Genomic DNA, 19,229 nt, shown 5'->3' with positions numbered 1-19,229 from the left:
GCTCAGTTTATCCAGAAGGGATACCAGGTAAATCATTTTTTTTTTTTTTGATATCAGGCAAATCCAAGCTCCCCCCCAACTCTAGCTCAATTTAGCCAGAATGAATACAAGGCAAATCCAAGGGGCCCCCAATTCTAGCTCAATTTATCCAGAAGGGATACCAGGTCCACCTCCACCCCAGTTTCACCAGAAATCATGGGTACCAGGTAAATACTCTAGCCCCCCCAACTCTAGCCCAATTTAGCCAGAATGAATAAGAGGCAAATCCAAGGGCCCCCCCGCCCCAGTTCAATTTAGCCAGAAGGGATGCCAGGTAAGTCTTTTTTTTTTTATACTAGGTAAATCTTAGCTCCCCCCAATTCTAATTCAATTTAGCCAGAAAGAATACCAGGCAAATCCAAGGGCCCCCCAACTCTAGCTCAATTTAGCCAGAAGGGATACCAGGTAAATATTTTTTGGGGGGATACCAGGTAAACCTTAGCTCCCCCCAATTCTAGTTCAATTTAGACAGAAGGGATACCAGGAAAATCAAAGGGCCCCCCAATTCTAGATCAATTTAGCCAGAAGGGATACCAGGTCCACCTCTACCCCAGTTTCACAAGAAATCATGGGTACCAGGCAAATCCAAGGGCCCCCCAACTCTAGTTCAATTTAGCCAGAAGGGAAAACAGGCAAGTCCAAGCTCCCCCCAATTCTAGCTCAATTTAGCCAGAAGGGATACCAGGTCCATCTCTACCCCAGTTTCACCAGAAATCATGGGTACCAGGCAAATATAAGGGCCCCCCAAATCTAGTTCAATTTAGCCAGAGTGAATACCAGGCAAATCCAAGCTCCCCCCAACCCCAGCTCAATTTAGCCAGAAGGGATAACAGGCAAAATCTAAGCTCCCCCCAATTCTAGCTCAATTTAGCCAGAAGGGATAACAGGCAAGTCCAAGGGCCCCCCAACTCTAGCTCAATATAACCAGAAGGGATACCAGGAAAATCAAAGGGCCCCCCAACTCTAGCTCAATTTAGCCAGAAAGGATATCAGGCAAATTCAAGGGCCCCCCAACTCTAATTTAGCCAGAAGGGATAGCAGGTCCACCTCCATCTCAGTTTCACTAGAAATCATGGGTACTAGGTAAATCTAAGCTCCCCCCAATTCTAGCTCAATTTAGCCAGAAGGGATAGCAGGCAAATCCAAGCTCTCCCCAATTCTAGCTCAATTTAGCCAGAAGGGACACAAGGCAAATCCAAGGGGCCCCCAATTCTAGCTCAATTTAGCCAGAAGGGATAGCAGGCAAATCCAAGCTCTCCCCAATTCTAGCTCAATTTAGCCAGAAGGGACACAAGGCAAATCCAAGGGGGCCCCAATTCTAGCTCAATTTATCCAGAAGGGAAAACAGGTCCACCTCCACCCCAGTTTCACCAGAAATCATGGGTACCAGGTAAATACTCTAGCCCCCCCAACTCTAGCCCAATTTAGCCAGAATGAATAAGAGGCAAATCAAAGGGCCCCCCACCCCAGTTCAATTTAGCCAGAAGGGATGCCAGGTCTTTTTTTTTTCATACCAGGTAAATCTTAGCTCCCCCCAATTCTAGTTCAATTTAGCCAGAAGGGATACTAAGCAAATCCAAGGGCCCCCCACCCTAGCTGAATTTAGCCAGAAGGGATACCAGGTAAATCTTTTTTTTTTTTTTGATACCAGGCAAATCCAAGGCCCCCCAACTCTAGTTCAATTTAGCCAGAATGAATACTAGGCAAATCCAAGCTCCCCCCAACTCTAGCTTAATTTAGCCAGAAGGGATACCAGGTAAATCTTTTTTTTTTTTTTTTGATACCAGGTACATCTTAGCTCCCCCCAATTCTAGTTCAATTTAGCCAGAAAGGATACCAGGCAAATCCAAGGCCCCCCAAATCTAGCTCAGTTTATCCAGAAGGGATACCAGGTCCACCTCCACCCCAGTTTCACCAGAAATCATGGGTACCAGGCAAATCCAAGGGGCCCCCAATTCTAGCTCAATTTAGCCAGAAGGGATATCAGGCAAATCCAAGGGCCCCCCAATTCTAGTTTAATTTAGCCAAAAGGGATAGCAGGTCCACCTCCACCCCAGTTTCACTAGAAATCATGGGTACTAGGTAAATCTAAGCTTCCCCCAACTCTAGCTCAATTTAGCCAGAAGGGATAACAGGCAAGTCCAAGGGCCCCCCAACTGTAGCTCAATTTAGCCAGAATGAATACAAGGCAAATCCAAGGGGCCCCCAATTCTAGCTCAATTTATCCAGAAGGGATACCAGGTCCACATCCACCCCAGTTTCACCAGAAATCATGGGTACCAGGTAAATACTCTAGCCCCCCCAACTCTAGCCCAATTTAGCCAGAATGAATAAGAGGCAAATCCAAGGGCCCCCCCACCCCAGTTCAATTTAGCCAGAAGGGATGCCAGGTAAGTCTTTTTTTTTCATACCAGGTAAATCTTAGCTCCCCCCAATTCTAATTCAATTTAGCCAGAAAGGATACCAGGCAAATCCAAGGGCCCCCCAACTGTAGCTCAATTTAGCCAGAAGGGATACCAGGTCCACCTCTACCCCAGTTTCACAAGAAATCATGGGTACCAGACAAATCCAAGGGCCCCCCAAATCTAGTTCAATTTAGCCAGAATGAATACCAGGCAAATCCAAGCTCCCCCCAACCCCAGCTCAACTTACCCAGAAGGGATAACAGGCAAAATCTAAGCTCCCCCCAATTCTAGCTCAATTTAGCCAGAAGGGATAACAGGCAAGTCCAAGGGTCCCCCAACTCTAGCTCAATTTAACCAGAAGGGATACCAGGTCCATCTCTACCCCAGTTTCACCAGAAATCATGGGTACCAGGCAAATATAAGGGCCCCCCAAATCTAGTTCAATTTAGCCAGAGTGAATACCAGGCAAATCCAAGCTCCCCCCAACCCCAGCTCAATTTAGCCAGAAGGGATAACAGGCAAAATCTAAGCTCCCCCCAATTCTAGCTCAATTTAGCCAGAAGGGATAACAGGCAAGTCCAAGGGCCCCCCAACTCTAGCTCAATATAACCAGAAGGGATACCAGGAAAATCAAAGGGCCCCCCAACTCTAGCTCAATTTAGCCAGAAAGGATATCAGGCAAATTCAAGGGCCCCCCAACTCTAATTTAGCCAGAAGGGATAGCAGGTCCACCTCCATCTCAGTTTCACTAGAAATCATGGGTACTAGGTAAATCTAAGCTCCCCCCAATTCTAGCTCAATTTAGCCAGAAGGGATAGCAGGCAAATCCAAGCTCTCCCCAATTCTAGCTCAATTTAGCCAGAAGGGACACAAGGCAAATCCAAGGGGGCCCCAATTCTAGCTCAATTTATCCAGAAGGGAAAACAGGTCCACCTCCACCCCAGTTTCACCAGAAATCATGGGTACCAGGTAAATACTCTAGCCCCCCCAACTCTAGCCCAATTTAGCCAGAATGAATAAGAGGCAAATCAAAGGGCCCCCCACCCCAGTTCAATTTAGCCAGAAGGGATGCCAGGTCTTTTTTTTTTCATACCAGGTAAATCTTAGCTCCCCCCAATTCTAGTTCAATTTAGCCAGAAGGGATACTAAGCAAATCCAAGGGCCCCCCACCCTAGCTGAATTTAGCCAGAAGGGATACCAGGTAAATCTTTTTTTTTTTTGATACCAGGCAAATCCAAGGGCCCCCCAACTCTAGTTCAATTTAGCCAGAATGAATACTAGGCAAATCCAAGCTCCCCCCAACTCTAGCTTAATTTAGCCAGAAGGGATACCAGGTAAATCTTTTTTTTTTTTTTTGATACCAGGTACATCTTAGCTCCCCCCAATTCTAGTTCAATTTAGCCAGAAAGGATACCAGGCAAATCCAAGGCCCCCCAAATCTAGCTCAGTTTATCCAGAAGGGATACCAGGTCCACCTCCACCCCAGTTTCACCAGAAATCATGGGTACCAGGCAAATCCAAGGGCCCCCAATTCTAGCTCAATTTAGCCAGAAGGGATATCAGGCAAATCCAAGGGCCCCCCAATTCTAGTTTAATTTAGCCAAAAGGGATAGCAGGTCCACCTCCACCCCAGTTTCACTAGAAATCATGGGTACTAGGTAAATCTAAGCTTCCCCCAACTCTAGCTCAATTTAGCCAGAAGGGATAACAGGCAAGTCCAAGGGCCCCCCAACTGTAGCTCAATTTAGCCAGAATGAATACAAGGCAAATCCAAGGGCCCCCAATTCTAGCTCAATTTATCCAGAAGGGATACCAGGTCCACCTCCACCCCAGTTTCACCAGAAATCATGGGTACCAGGTAAATACTCTAGCCCCCCCAACTCTAGCCCAATTTAGCCAGAATGAATAAGAGGCAAATCCAAGGGCCCCCCACCCCAGTTCAATTTAGCCAGAAGGGATGCCAGGTAAGTCTTTTTTTTTTTCATACCAGGTAAATCTTAGCTCCCCCCAATTCTAATTCAATTTAGCCAGAAAGGATACCAGGCAAATCCAAGGGCCCCCCAACTGTAGCTCAATTTAGCCAGAAGGGATACCAGGTCCACCTCTACCCCAGTTTCACAAGAAATCATGGGTACCAGACAAATCCAAGGGCCCCCCAAATCTAGTTCAATTTAGCCAGAATGAATACCAGGCAAATCCAAGCTCCCCCCAACCCCAGCTCAACTTACCCAGAAGGGATAACAGGCAAAATCTAAGCTCCCCCCAATTCTAGCTCAATTTAGCCAGAAGGGATAACAGGCAAGTCCAAGGGTCCCCCAACTCTAGCTCAATTTAACCAGAAGGGATACCAGGAAAATCAAAGGGCCCCCCAACTCTAGCTCAATTTAGCCAGAAAGGATATCAGGCAAATTCAAGGGCCCCCCAACTCTAATTTAGCCAGAAGGGATAGCAGGTCCACCTCCACCTCACTTTCACTAGAAATCATGGGTACTAGGTAAATCTAAGCTTCCCCCAATTCTAGCTCAATTTAGCCAGAAGGGATAACAGGCAAAATCCAAGCTCCCCCCAATTCAAGCTCAATTTAGCCAGAAGGGACACAAGGCAAATCCAAGGGGCCCCCAATTCTAGCTCAATTTATCCAGAAGGGATACCATGTCCACCTCCACCCCAGTTTCACCAGAAATCATGGGTACCAGGTAAATACTCTAGCCCCCCCCAACTCTAGCCCAATTTAGCCAGAATGAATAAGAGGCAAATGCAAGGGCCCCCCCACCCCAGTTCAATTTAGCCAGAAGGGATGCCAGGTAAGTCTTTTTTTTTTCATACTAGGTAAATCTTAGCTCCCCCCAATTCTAATTCAATTTAGCCAGAAAGGATACCAGGCAAATCCAAGGCCCCCCCAACTCTAGCTCAATTTAGCCAGAAGGGATACCAGGTAAATATTTTTTTTGGGGGGGATACCAGGTAAATCTTAGCTCCCTCCAATTCTAGTTCAATTTAGACAGAAGGGATACCAGGAAAATCAAAGGGCCCCCCAACTCTAGATCAATTTAGCCAGAAGGGATACCAGGTCCACCTCTACCCCAGTTTCACAAGAAATCATGGGTACCAGGCAAATCCAAGGGCCCCCCAACTCTACCTCAATTTAGCCAGAATGAATACCAGGCAAATCCAAGCTCCCCCCAACTCCAGCTTAATTTAGCCAGAAGGGATACCAGGTAAATCTCTTTTTTTTTTCACAGTAGGTAAATCTTAGCTCCCCCCAATTCTAGTTCAATTTAGCCAGAAGGGATACTAAGCAAATCCAAGGGCCCCCCAAATCTAGTTCAATTTAGCCAGAGTGAATACCAGGCAAATCTAAGCTCCCCCCAACCCCAGCTCAATTTAGCCAAAAGGGATAGCAGGCAAATCCAAGCTCTCCCCAATTCTAGCTCAATTTAGCCAGAAGGGATAACAGGCAAGTCCAAGGGCCCCCCAACTCTAGCTCAATTTAGCCAGAATGAATACAAGGCAAATCCAAGGGCCCCCAATTCTAGCTCAATTTATCCAGAAGGGAAAACAGGTCCACCTCCACCCCAGTTTCACCAGAAATCATGGGTACCAGGCAAATCCAAGCTCCCCCCAACTCTAGCTCAATTTAGCCAGAAGGGATAACAGGCAAGTTCAAGGGCCCCCCAACTCTAGCTCAATTTAGCCAGAATGAATACAAGGCAAACCCAAGGGGCCCCCAATTCTAACTTAATTTATCCAGAAGGGAAAACAGGTCCACCTCCACCCCAGTTTCACCAGAAATCATGGGTACCAGGTAAATACTCTAGCCCCCCCAACTCTAGCCCAATTTAGCCAGAATGAATAAGAGGCAAATCCAAGGGCCCCCCCACCCCAGTTCAATTTAGCCAGAAGGGATACCAGGAAAATCTTTTTTTTTTTTTGGATACCAGGTAAATCTTAGCTCTCCCCAACCCCAGCTCAATTTAGCCAAAAGGGATAAGCTCCCCCCAATTCTAATTCAATTTAGCCAGAAAGGATACCAGGCAAATCCAAGGGCCCCCCAACTCTAGCTCAATTTAGCCAGAAGGGATACCAGGTAAATATTTTTTTGGGGGGGATACCAGGTAAATCTTAGCTCCCCACAATTCTAGTTCAATTTAGCCAGAAGGGATACCAGGAAAATCAAAGGGCCCCCCAACTCTAGCTCAATTTAGCCAGAAGGGATACCAGGTACACCTCTTCCCCAGTTTCACAAGAAATCATGGGTACCAGACAAATCCAAGGGCCCCCCAAATCTAGTTCAATTTAGCCAGAATGAATACCAGGCAAATCCAAGCTCCCCCCAACTCCAGCTTAATTTAGCCAGAAGGGATACCAGGTAAATCTCTTTTTTTTTTCATATCAGGTAAATCTTAGCTCCCCCCAATTCTAGTTCAATTTAGCCAGAAGGGATACTAAACAAATCCAAGGGCCCCCCCAACTCTAGTTCAATTTAGCCAGAGTGAATACCAGGCAAATCTAAGCTCCCCCCAACCCCAGCTCAATTTAGCCAAAAGGGATAGCAGGCAAATCCAAGCTCCCCCCAACTCTAGCTCAATTTAGCCAGAAGGGATAACAGGCAAGTTCAAGGGCCCCCCAACTCTAGCTCAATTTAGCCAGAATGAATACAAGGCAAACCCAAGGGGCCCCCAATTCTAACTTAATTTATCCAGAAGGGAAAACAGGTCCACCTCCACCCCAGTTTCACCAGAAATCATGGGTACCAGGTAAATACTCTAGTCCCCCCCCAACTCTAGCCCAATTTAGCCAGAATGAATAAGAGGCAAATCCAAGGGGCCCCCCCGCCCCAGTTCAATTTAGCCAGAAGGGATACCAGGTAAATCTTTTTTTTTTTTGATACCAGGCAAATCCAAGCTCCCCCCAATTCTAGTTCAATTTAGCCAGAGTGAATACCAGGCAAATCTAAGCTCCCCCCAACCCCAGCTCAATTTACCCAGAAGGGATAACAGGCAAAATCTAAGCTCCCCCCAATTCTAGCTCAATTTAGCCAGAAGGGATAGCAGGCAAATCCAAGGGCCCCCCAACTCTAGCTCAATTTAGCCAGAATGAATACAAGGCAAATCCAAGGGGCCCCCAATTCCAGCTCAATTTATCCAGAAGGGAAAACAGGTCCACCTCCACCCCAGTTTCACCAGAAATCATGGGTACCAGGTAAATTACTCTAGCCCCCCCAACTCTAGCCCAATTTAGCCAGAATGAATAAGAGGCAAATCCAAGGGCCGCCCCCCCCCCACCCCAGTTCAATTTAGCCAGAAGGGATACCAGGTCCACCTCTACCCCAGTTTCACCAGAAATCATGGGTACCAGGCAAATATAAGGGCCCCCCAAATCTAGTTCAATTTAGCCAGAGTGAATACCAGGCAAATCCAAGCTCCCCCCAACCCCAGCTCAATTTAGCCAGAAGGGATAACAGGCAAAATCTAAGCTCCCCCCAATTCTAGCTCAATTTAGCCAGAAGGGATAACAGGCAAGTCCAAGGGCCCCCCAGCTCTAGCTCAATTTAACCAGAAGGGATACCAGGAAAATCAAAGGGCCCCCCAACTCTAGCTCAATTTAGCCAGAAAGGATATCAGGCAAATTCAAGGGCCCCCCAACTCTAATTTAGCCAGAAGGGATAGCAGGTCCACCTCCACCTCACTTTCACTAGAAATCATGGGTACTAGGTAAATCTAAGCTTCCCCCAATTCTAGCTCAATTTAGCCAGAAGGGATAACAGGCAAAATCTAAGCTCCCCCCAATTCTAGCTCAATTTAGCCAGAAGGGATAGCAGGCAAATCCAAGCTCTCCCCAATTCTAGCTCAATTTAGCCAGAAGGGATACAAGGCAAATCCAAGCTCCCCCCAATTCAAGCTCAATTTAGCCAGAAGGGATACAAGGCAAATCCAAGGGGCCCCCAATTCTAGCTCAATTTATCCAGAAGGGAAAACAGGTCCATCTCCACCCCAGTTTCACCAGAAATCATGGGTACCAGGCAAATCCAAGCTCCCCCCAACTCTAGCTTAATTTAGCCAGAAGGGATACCAGGTAAATCTTTTTTTTTTTTTTCATACCAGGTAAATCTTAGCTCCCCCCAATTCTAGTTCAATTTAGCCAGAAGGGATACTAAGCAAATCCAAGGGCCCCCCAAATCTAGTTCAATTTAGCCAGAGTGAATACCAGGCAAATCTAAGCTCCCCCCAACCCCAGCTCAATTTAGCCAAAAGGGATAGCAGGCAAGTCCAAGCTCTCCCCAATTCTAGCTCAATTTAGCCAGAAGGGATAACAGGCAAGTCCAAGGGCCCCCCAACTGTAGCTCAATTTAGCCAGAATGAATACAAGGCAAATCCAAGGGGCCCCCAATTCTAGCTCAATTTATCCAGAAGGGAAAACAGGTCCACCTCCACCCCAATTTCACCAGAAATCATGGGTACCAGGTAAATACTCTAGCCCCCCCAACTCTAGCCCAATTTAGCCAGAATGAATAAGAGGCAAATCCAAGGACCCCCCACCCCAGTTCAATTTAGCCAGAAGGGATACCAGGTAAATCTTTTTTTTTTTGGATACCAGGTAAATCTTAGCTCTCCCCAATTCTAATTCAATTTAGCCAGAAAGGATACCAGGCAAATCCAAGGGCCCCCCAACTCTAGCTCAATTTAGCCAGAAGGGATACCAGGTAAATATTTTTTTTGGGGGGGATACCAGGTAAATCTTAGCTCCCCACAATTCTAGTTCAATTTAGCCAGAAGGGATACCAGGAAAATCAAAGGGCCCCCCAACTCTAGCTCAATTTAGCCAGAAGGGATACCAGGTCCACCTCTTCCCCAGTTTCACAAGAAATCATGGGTACCAGACAAATCCAAGGGCCCCCCAAATCTAGTTCAATTTAGCCAGAATGAATACCAGGCAAATCCAAGCTCCCCCCAACCCCAGCTCAACTTACCCAGAAGGGATAACAGGCAAAATCTAAGCTCTCCCCAATTCTAGCTCAATTTAGCCAGAAGGGAAAACAGGTCCATCTCCACCCCAGTTTCACCAGAAATCATGGGTACCAGGCAAATCCAAGCTCCCCCCAACTCTAGCTCAATTTAGCCAGAAGGGATAACAGGCAAGTCCAAGGGCCCCCCAACTGTAGCTCAATTTAGCCAGAATGAATACAAGGCAAATCCAAGGGGCCCCCAATTCTAGCTCAATTTATCCAGAAGGGATACCAGGTCCACATCCACCCCAGTTTCACTAGAAATCATGGGTACCAGGTAAATACTCTAGCCCCCCCCCAACTCTAGCCCAATTTAGCCAGAATGAATAAGAGGCAAATCCAAGGGCCCCCCCACCCCAGTTCAATTTAGCCAGAAGGGATACCAGGTAAGTCTTTTTTTTTTTCATACCAGGTAAATCTTAGCTCCCCCCAATTCTAGTTCAATTTAGCCAGAAGGGATACCAGGTAAATCTTTTTTTTTTTTGGATACCAGGTAAATCTTAGCTCCCCCCAATTCTAGTTCAATTTAGCCAGAAGGGATACTAAGCAAATCCAAGGGCCCCCCCACCCTAGCTCAATTTAGCCAGAAGGGATACCAGGTAAATCTTTTTTTTTTGATACCAGGCAAATCCAAGGGCCCCCCAACTCTAGTTCAATTTAGCCAGAATGAATACCAGGCAAATCCAAGCTCCCCCCAACTCCAGCTTAATTTAGCCAGAAGGGATACCAGGTAAATCTCTTTTTTTTTTCATATCAGGTAAATCTTAGCTCCCCCCAATTCTAGTTCAATTTAGCCAGAAGGGATACTAAACAAATCCAAGGGCCCCCCAAATCTAGTTCAATTTAGCCAGAGTGAATACCAGGCAAATCTAAGCTCCCCCCAACCCCAGCTCAATTTAGCCAAAAGGGATAGCAGGCAAATCCAAGCTCTCCCCAATTCTAGCTCAATTTAGCCAGAAGGGATAACAGGCAAGTCCAAGGGCCCCCCAACTCTAGCTCAATTTAGCCAAAATGAATACAAGGCAAATCCAAGGGGCCCCCAATTCTAGCTCAATTTATCCAGAAGGGAAAACAGGTCCACCTCCACCCCAGTTTCACCAGAAATCATGGGTACCAGGCAAATCCAAGCTCCCCCCAACTCTAGCTCAATTTAGCCAGAAGGGATAACAGGCAAGTTCAAGGGCCCCCCAACTCTAGCTCAATTTAGCCAGAATGAATACAAGGCAAACCCAAGGGGCCCCCAATTCTAACTTAATTTATCCAGAAGGGAAAACAGGTCCACCTCCACCCCAGTTTCACCAGAAATCATGGGTACCAGGTAAATACTCTAGTCCCCCCCCAACTCTAGCCCAATTTAGCCAGAATGAATAAGAGGCAAATCCAAGGGCCCCCCACCCCAGTTCAATTTAGCCAGAAGGGATACCAGGTAAATCTTTTTTTTTTTTTTTTGATACCAGGAAAATCCAAGCTCCCCCCAATTCTAGCTCAATTTAGCCAGAAGGGTAAACAGGTCCACCTCCACCCCAGTTTCACCAGAAATCATGGGTACCAGGCAAATCCATGGGGCCCCCAACTGGAGCTCAATTTAGCCAGAAGGGATAACAGGCAAATCCAAGGGCCCCCCAAATGTAGCTCAATTTAGCTAGAGTGAATACAAGGCTAATCTAAGGGCCCCTCCCCCCCAGCCAAGTTTAGCCAGGATGGATACCAGACAATGCAAACTATCCCCCTCCCCCCATTCCCCACCGTTTAGCCAAAAGGGACACCAGACAATCCAAGCTTCCCTATTGTTTTCCCTCCACTCCTTCCTCTTTCCCCCTCCCCCCTCCCCCCCAGGCGCCCCTGCAATCAACAATTTCCACTCAGGTCGAACTTTGAAAAGAGCAACTTTATTCTTCTAGTTTCACTAGGTTTAAGTAACGGGGGCTAAGCCTTCATCGGAGCTATCTAAAGGGTCGCAAGTGCCTACCCTCCCCTGGGCCTGATGCTTCTCCAGCTTGGCAATCAGGTCCTTGGCGGGGTTGAACACCCCGTTGGTCTGCTGGTCGCAGACATAGCAGCGTTGGGAGGTGCGGAAGTGGCTCAGGGCGCAGCTCTCGCAGAAATAATGCTTGCACTTGGTCACCACGGGGTTCCGGAAAGACTGGCGACAGATGAAGCACTTGAAAGGCAGGTCGTCGTCGTCGCTGCTCACCTCGTAGTTGTCTTCGTCCATGCCCCCGTAGCGGCCCTCGTCTAGCTCGCGCTCGATCTGCCAGCCGTGCTTGTAGTCGGAGCGGTCGTGCAGGAACTTGCAGCTGTCTCCGAAGCCGCAGAAGCCGGTCTCCTTGTAATCTTTGCAAATATCTGGTTGATAATCCCAGCGCACCGTAGCGCGCAGATGTTCGGGCGCGCGGATGGGGCCCTTTCTCACCATCCCGGATGACGCGTTGCCCATGGAAGTGTCCTTAGGTTTTACGTATCTCTGGTAATTGTTGATGCCCCGGTAGATTTTATCATCCTCTTTGCCGCGCAGCTCCTCTTGGATCTTCTGACTGCGTTCGAAGATGGCCTGAGCATCGTGCTCCTTTTCGGTGTCAAGCTCGTAGACCGCCGTGGCGCCCATGTCCTCCGGACCCACGGGTTTGGCCGAGCGTGTGGACTTGTAGTGGACGCTCACGGACGACGACGGCTCGCTCTCGTCGTCGCCTCCGCTGCTGGCGCCGCTGTAAGCGGTGGGCGCCTTTTTTTCTCGGCAACTGCCGCGCGTCTTCTGGATCATGGGGTTGGGGACCAGGCGCCTCTTCTCCCGCCGGACCACGACATTCCCCTCATCGCTGCTGCTACTGCTGCTACCTTCGTTTCCCCCGGGCTGCTTGTCGAAAGCAGGACGTTTCCTGCGACCGGCTGCGCTCTTGCGACTCGACTTTTTGAAGAGGAAGGTGCACACCGGTTCAGGCGGAGGATCGGAGGAGAGCTCGTCAGCCATGGCTGGCGCCTCAGAACTCTGAGGAACCAACTACACAGCCCCGGCGCCGCCTCCGCCGTCACGTCCGGTCGCCACGAGGAGAAAAGTGGGCGGGAAACACGGCCGTGGACGCTGATTGGTCGCCGCCTAGGAGGACGGCGGTGCGGGGATTGCTGGGATCGGAAGCGACCCCAGTCACCTTAACCCCGCAACCGGCGTCTATCTGCGGTTACCTCTCGGTCCGTGGCCGCGAACCTTCTGCAGAGATGTGGTTTGAAATTCTTCCGGGTCTGGCGGTCATGGCCGTATGTCTGACGGTTCCGGGAATTAGCACCACTCTCATCCAGAAGTACACCAATGGGGGCAAGGTAGGTCTCTGCTACCCGTCAACGGCCCGGCAAGCCCGAGCTGGGACCCGGGGAGATCCAGAGCTAGTTCTTGGCCCCGGAGGGGAAGGGAAGGGAGTTGACGAGCTTCGTGCTCTCGAGCTGGAAGGGACCGAGGAGGAAACAGACGCAGTGAAGGGAAAGGGCTTGTTTCTGGTCACCCACAGGATCCTTAAAATTAGAGCTGGAAAGGACCGGGGTCTATCTAATTCGATCCCCCTCTCCCCTTCCTTTTACCGAGGAAGACGTGATATCCGAGGGCATACAGGTATTCAATCTAAGCCCTCTGATTCCAAGTCCAGTGCGCTTTCCATGAATAGCTTTTGGGAAATGTGAGTACTATAAACAGACAAGATAGATGGAGGTGGCACAATGGATAGACCTGAAATCAAGAAGATCTGTGTTTAAATTCGGTCTCAGGTACTTAGTAGCTGTGTGACCCTGGGCAAGTCATCAGGGTTATTTTGAGGATCAAACAGGATAATATTTGTCAAGTGTTTAGCACAGTGCCTGGGCACAGTTAAATATTAGCTATTATTATTGCTATATCTCTATTATGTATATACTATTGTTAATATATCTACATTATAAATGCTACTCTATAAAAAGATGTTTCTCTCCCTTCCCTCCCCCCATCAAGACTAAGAACTGAGAAGTTCTGTGAATTAAATCATTAGCTTTTTTGACTCCTAATATTCATCCCCTCGTAACATACCCCTCATCTTTTCTTAATTTTGAAGTCTAGTCGTCTGGTTTTTCTTTCTAGACTTCATGCTCTTCCTTCTTTTGTTTGATCTCTGTGATAGTTTTTGAATGTTTCTCTTCCACTTTCTAATTTCTCATCACTGGGCCATTTGAACTGCAGTGTAATGATATTGCTCTCTTCATAGGAAAAGAGAATTGCCCGTAATCGATACCAGTGGAGTCTACTGGAAAGGGACAGGAGGATCTCTGGATTCCATCGTTATTATGAATCTAAGGTAAAATTTGTCCTGCTGTCCACATGTCCCGGTTGGTGGTTGGATTCATTTTGAAAGTGTCTTACCCTGGAGGGATCTTTGGGTTGATTGAGTGGTGTGAGAGACCATAACTTGTGATTTCAGGGTCTCTAGGTAAGGTAGTTTGCAGCTTCCAGTTCTGACCAGGACACACTGAAATTCCTCACAACACACTAAGGGTCCAGTGTCTCACCAGCCTGGGATCGTTACCCGGTTCCAGACTGACCGTTGTCAATAGGCAATCACAAGTGCATGAAACTTTGGTGAAAATTAGGTTTATTACAAAAGAAATGAACATGAGTGTGGAACCTAAAGAGTTCACTATCCATGCAGAAGTTTGTGTTTTTATGACAGCAGAAGAAAGGAAGGAAGGGATACCAGAAAACTCTACTTAAAAGGATGTGGGGGGAAAGGTGAAGTAAAGATGGGAAAAGGACTAAATCCTTCCTTAGGGCAAAGAACAAGGTTACAGCAAAAGCCTCATTCTTTTTATTTATTTATTCATTTTTTTTGCTGAGGCATTTGGGGTTAACTGACTTGCTCAGGGTCACACAGCCAGGAAGTGTTAAGTGTCTGAGGGCAGATTTGAACTCAGGTCCTCCTGACTTCAGGGCTGGTGGTCTGTCTACTACACCAACTAGCTGCCCCTAAAGCCTCATTCTTTTCCCTTAGGACCTGTTAGACTCTGAAGATAGGACATTCTGCTTCTCTTTAAGGGTCCCACCTGCAAAAGCAATTTTCTAGTCTAATGGAGACTGGGCACCTCTCTTAACTCCCAAGGACACACAGGGAGTCCACTTTGGGATGCAAACATCACATTATGTTAACTGGGGGGAGACCCTTTTATTCCTGAGTCATTTAAGGCCTTCTGCATGCTCTAGGTCCAGTGTTTCTGGAAAATATGACAACTCAGACGAATCTGGGGACCCTTACCACCATTTAGAAGGCAGAATTCCTCCACCTTCAGTCTAGCTTTGATAACTTTATAAGCACTCTAGGAACAGTGAATGAAGAATGAAACCTAAGGAAGATGTAGGCCCAAATCTGAAGGAAACTGATGGGGTTTTGGTTTTGATTTTTTAAGTAACCTAAGCAAGTAGGGTCACCTTCTGTTTGGAGAAAGGCAATCCAGGGTGCATTTGGAAGAGTCCTGGCCTTGAATTTCAGAGAGCTAGGCTCAAAGTCCAGTTTGCCCATTTAATGACTGAAATACAAGTTTTTTCTTCTCTTTGAATTTCAGTTCTCACCACAGGAGACTAATAATACATGCACTGTCTGTCTCACAGAGTTGTTTTAGGAATCACATGAAAAGAATATATATAGAATGCTACATAAACATATCTTGATTCTTTTTCTGGGAGGTTGCTGCCTAAACTAAGTCATGGTGTACAGTTGAAATCATTGTTCACAATCATCTAATCTTAACAGTGGTAATCTTCATATGGTTTTTGTTTGTTTGGTTATTAACAGTGGTAATCTTCAGAGGAATCTTTAGTCTATTAGTCAGTGACTCTGAGGTAGCAGCTTGGATCTCTAACTGTAGAAGGCCACGGCAACCATAAGCTGTGTTTGACCCAGAGAAGACAAAGCGTGGGGGACGTGATTAGAGGACATGATTCTTTAAGTTTGGAAGGGCCATTTGTCACATGGAGGCAGAATTGGCCTTGTCCTGTGGGGCTTCAGAAGACAGAACTAGCAGCAGTGGCAGGAGGATGCAAATAAGCCAGTTTAGGTGAGGTGATAGGAACTCTTTTCTGACATTTGAGCTGTCCCAAGGTAGAATGGACTGTCCTTTCCTTGGTGGTCTTCAGACTACTTGTCCATTGTATTATTGCGGAGATTCCTTTGGAGTATGCTTTAGGCTACGTGGCTCAGGTCCCTTCCAATTCATATTTTTTTTTAATTCTGGACAAATCACGGAGCCTTGCCATAGAGAGGAGAGACTAGGAGGAATGTTATAAATAGTAAATTGTTATTAGGTAAAGCTTTTTTTTTTCTTTTCTTTTCTTTTTTAATTTTAAATTTAATTTTTTTTTTTAAGGTAGGATTTCTGCCCCCCAGTGGCTGATTTTTTTGATCACATCACTTTTTATTTTTTTTTCAACATTGTCAAGCCTAAAGCTGCTCCTCATGACTTGGAAATAATATTCTAATTCAACTAATTGAACAAATCTGCCAAAGGGAATAATCTGAATCACTTTTCTCCTGGAAGAACCATTTCAGTCATGTCAAATACCATTTAAGAAACTAGAGATTTAGTTTAATTTTAATCCACAACATAGAATTTCTCGATTGGATTGGAGGATTGGAGTATACACTCCAATGAGGTCCAGCATCTATGTGGCCACCACTTGAGGAAAAAATTCTAAGGGACACATTGTCAAACCAGTTTTTAAAAAAAGAGAGAAAAGCAAAATAAAATGCAAAAAATAAAAAGCAAAAAAATAAAAAACCAACCCAACAACAAAAAGAGTGAAAATGCTATATTGTGGTCCACACTCAGTTCCCATGGTCCTCTCTCTGAGTGTAGATGGCTCTCTTCATCACTGAACAATTAGAACTGGTTTGAATCATCTCATTGTTGAAGAGAACCACATCCATCAGAATTGATCATCATATAATCTTCTTGTTGCCGTGTATAATGAGATCCTGGTTCTGTTCATTTCACTCAGTATCAGTTCATACAAGTCTCTCCAAGCCTTTCTGAAATCATCCTACTGATCATTTCTTATACAGCAATAATATTTCATAACATTCATATACTACAATTTACCCAGCCATTCTCCAACTGGTGGGCATCCATCCAATTTCCAATTTCTAGCCACTACAAAAAAAGGCTGCTACAAACATTTTTGCACATGTGGGTCCCTTTCTCTCCTTTAAGATCTCTTTGGGATATAAGTCCAGTAGTAACACTGCTGGATCATGTCTTTATTTTAACAGCTAGATTTATTGTCCCAGATATAATGATATATGAAGGCCCTGATTCCTTTTAGAAAGAGCTTATTTTGTTTCATAACTTAAGTATTTCTATAGTACTAGGGACTGTACCTGGGAATTCACTCTAATATATACCTTATATACCTTCCAGGTAAGGAAATCCTCTCCCCCCCCCCCCCCCCTTTATCTATATAGATCTAAGTGTAAGATCTACACTTCTCTGCAGTTCATAGTCCTGGAGCATTGAGAGGTTAAGCAACTTGTGCAGGCTCCCATAGGCACTAAACAGCTAAGGGGACTCTCAAGTCCAGATTTTCCTGGAGGCCAGCGCTCTGCTCACTGGGCTTTATCCACTTGTTTCATCACTTAGCATGTGTCCATTTGAAAGTTTCTATGAGCCCTTTTGGAAACAGGATCTTTGATTGCCAAAATTACGTGTTATATTATCATGTGTAATGATATATGTTTAAATTATAACTGACTGGTTTTTGCTTCAACATAAATGTAAGCAGAGAGTGATAGTTGCTTTGTAGAAAGAGTTAGAAGTGAGTAATGCTGACCTTTCCTCAGAGACAATGGGATTCACATTTCTTTCTCCTTTAAACTTTTTAGGGATTGGAGAACATAAAGGATGATGCATAAGTGGACGTTTGAGACCTACTATCTTCGTGATTGCTGAATGCTTATACAATATATTATCTGGTGCAATTAAAGACAAAAACAATTACCCAAAGAGCAGATCTCTTTTTTTGCATTCAAACCCTACACCCTTTCCTCTGTTTCTCTTATATAGACATATGCTAGTACTTGAACACTGGGTTCAGTGTGAAGCTTTAGGCAATCAAAATTAGGCTTCTAACTTTAGAAGTATTTAAATGCTGCCAAATCAAGATTTCTTCAGAGGGGGCTAGGAAAGCCAGTGGAAAGAAATGTAATTGCTGTGGTTTTCTTTTCTGAAGGAATTCTTCTGTTCTTTTTGTCAGAAAAGTAAACTGAGTCATTCAGCATTATATTCAATGGTCAGATCTATTATTAGAAACTTTTGTATTATTTCAAATACCACTTTGGAGGGCAATTATCTCACATAGAGGTCCCTCTCAACCAAATGGCCTGTCTAGGTTACTAAAAAATCATAATAATAATTTGGGATTTACATAATCTGGAAATAATTCCAGAAAGTTCCAAAAAAATCAAAGAGATTTTTTAAGTTATTAAAGTCCAACAGCCAGCACCAGACAGCTTCAGGTACTCTGGAAGTCAATAAAAAGACTGCAGGTTTCAGAGATTCATCCAAGAGTAAATTAGAGGGGTCAGTCCAATTGTGTCAGACCACCCAACATAAAGTGTTAGTCAGCTTTTGTAGGTGGGTATTTAGTCTTGTTCAAGAACCAAGAGGCCTAATGAATTATAGATTCCACAGTGAACAGTGATTAAGGAATAGGGCTTGAATTTTGCCAGAAATTATGGCTTAAGTTTTCTATATTTCTGTGAAAGATTAATGCCTTCCTGAAGGCAAAAGACTTTTTTTAAAATTAAGTATTAAGTTCCTTCCCGCCAGTAGTCTTTCATTTTGTAAATTTTTTATAGCTCCCATTTACAAGACACTTTAGACTTTTAAAAGGTAACTTTTCAGTAAGATAAACATCAATGGCTACCAGTTCTGTTGATTGAAAATAGTGTAGGGTGAGGAAAGATGTGAAAGTTAGTGTTGGGTTTATTATTGAAAATATCCAGAAAAAACAAGCAAGTAAGTGCTTCAAAGCCGTATGTCAGCACCACAGGTGGCATGGTAAATTAAAAAGCAAAATCCCATTTCTTACCTCTTTTGTTGAGCCAGACCCATGAATTCTGGTATTGGGATAGGGAATTCTGGGTAGGGAAACTCCTTCGACCAGGGGAGTCCAACATTAGCTCTATAGGTTATGATTTTAGGGAAACTGAAAGGTTAGGTGATTCACCTAGAGCCTCACACCAAGGATGTATCAAAGATGGGGCTTGAACCCAGGTCTCATGTCTGAGGCCAGGCTTTATTCCTAAACCCTTAAAAATTCAGTTGAAAATTTGGCCTGATTTTAAATCCCAGAAAAATCAAAATACCCAAATTACTTCAGACCTAAATCTTTGTCCCCATAGAGCGGGACCAGTAGAAGGTAGGGCATGGCCAAACTTTGTTTCCTGAGATTTCATTACTACAGCCAAGAACCAATGAGAAGAATGTTTTTACCAGCTTAAGAAATGCCAAGGAGAGTTCTTAGAGAGCCCTTGACCTAACAAGAAAAGCTCAATGAAAACGTTTGTTGTGGAGCCTTAGAGCCCTAGATTTCCCTTCTGGTATTTTGACAGGGCCCAGAGTTAGAAGAGCAGAGAAGCCTGCTATCTGGAGGAGAAGAATGATTTCAGCCTTTGAAAATGTGCTGTCCAAAATAATCGTTTGGACATGTATACATATATTGTATTTAACTTATACCTTAACATATTTCACATGTATTGGTCAACCTGCCATCTGGG

The 19,229-nt window shown here is 45.4% G+C and overlaps 2 protein-coding genes across 2 annotated transcripts; one reads left to right on the top strand and one right to left on the bottom strand.

Moving 5' to 3' along the window:
- Positions 1 to 11,320: 11,320 nt before the first annotated feature.
- Positions 11,321 to 12,465, bottom strand: RNF113A (ring finger protein 113A). Its single transcript, XM_051968186.1, has one exon. The coding sequence runs from the start codon at positions 12,416 to 12,418 to the stop codon at positions 11,363 to 11,365; it is 1,056 nt and encodes a 351-aa protein (XP_051824146.1). The 5' UTR covers positions 12,419 to 12,465; the 3' UTR covers positions 11,321 to 11,362.
- A 93-nt stretch (positions 12,466 to 12,558) lies between these two features.
- NDUFA1 (NADH:ubiquinone oxidoreductase subunit A1) lies at positions 12,559 to 17,454 on the top strand. Its single transcript, XM_051968188.1, has 3 exons — positions 12,559 to 12,765; positions 13,674 to 13,763; positions 17,334 to 17,454. Exons 1-3 carry the CDS (start codon positions 12,664 to 12,666, stop codon positions 17,361 to 17,363), a joined length of 222 nt encoding a protein of 73 aa, XP_051824148.1. The 5' UTR covers positions 12,559 to 12,663; the 3' UTR covers positions 17,364 to 17,454.
- The last annotated feature ends 1,775 nt before the right edge of the window (positions 17,455 to 19,229 follow it).

Source organism: Antechinus flavipes, chromosome X (genome assembly GCF_016432865.1).
Source record: "Antechinus flavipes isolate AdamAnt ecotype Samford, QLD, Australia chromosome X, AdamAnt_v2, whole genome shotgun sequence".
Taxonomy (NCBI): Eukaryota; Metazoa; Chordata; class Mammalia; order Dasyuromorphia; family Dasyuridae; genus Antechinus; species Antechinus flavipes.
Note: the sequence above shows the minus strand (reverse complement) of the source record. Positions and strands in the feature narration are given on the sequence as shown.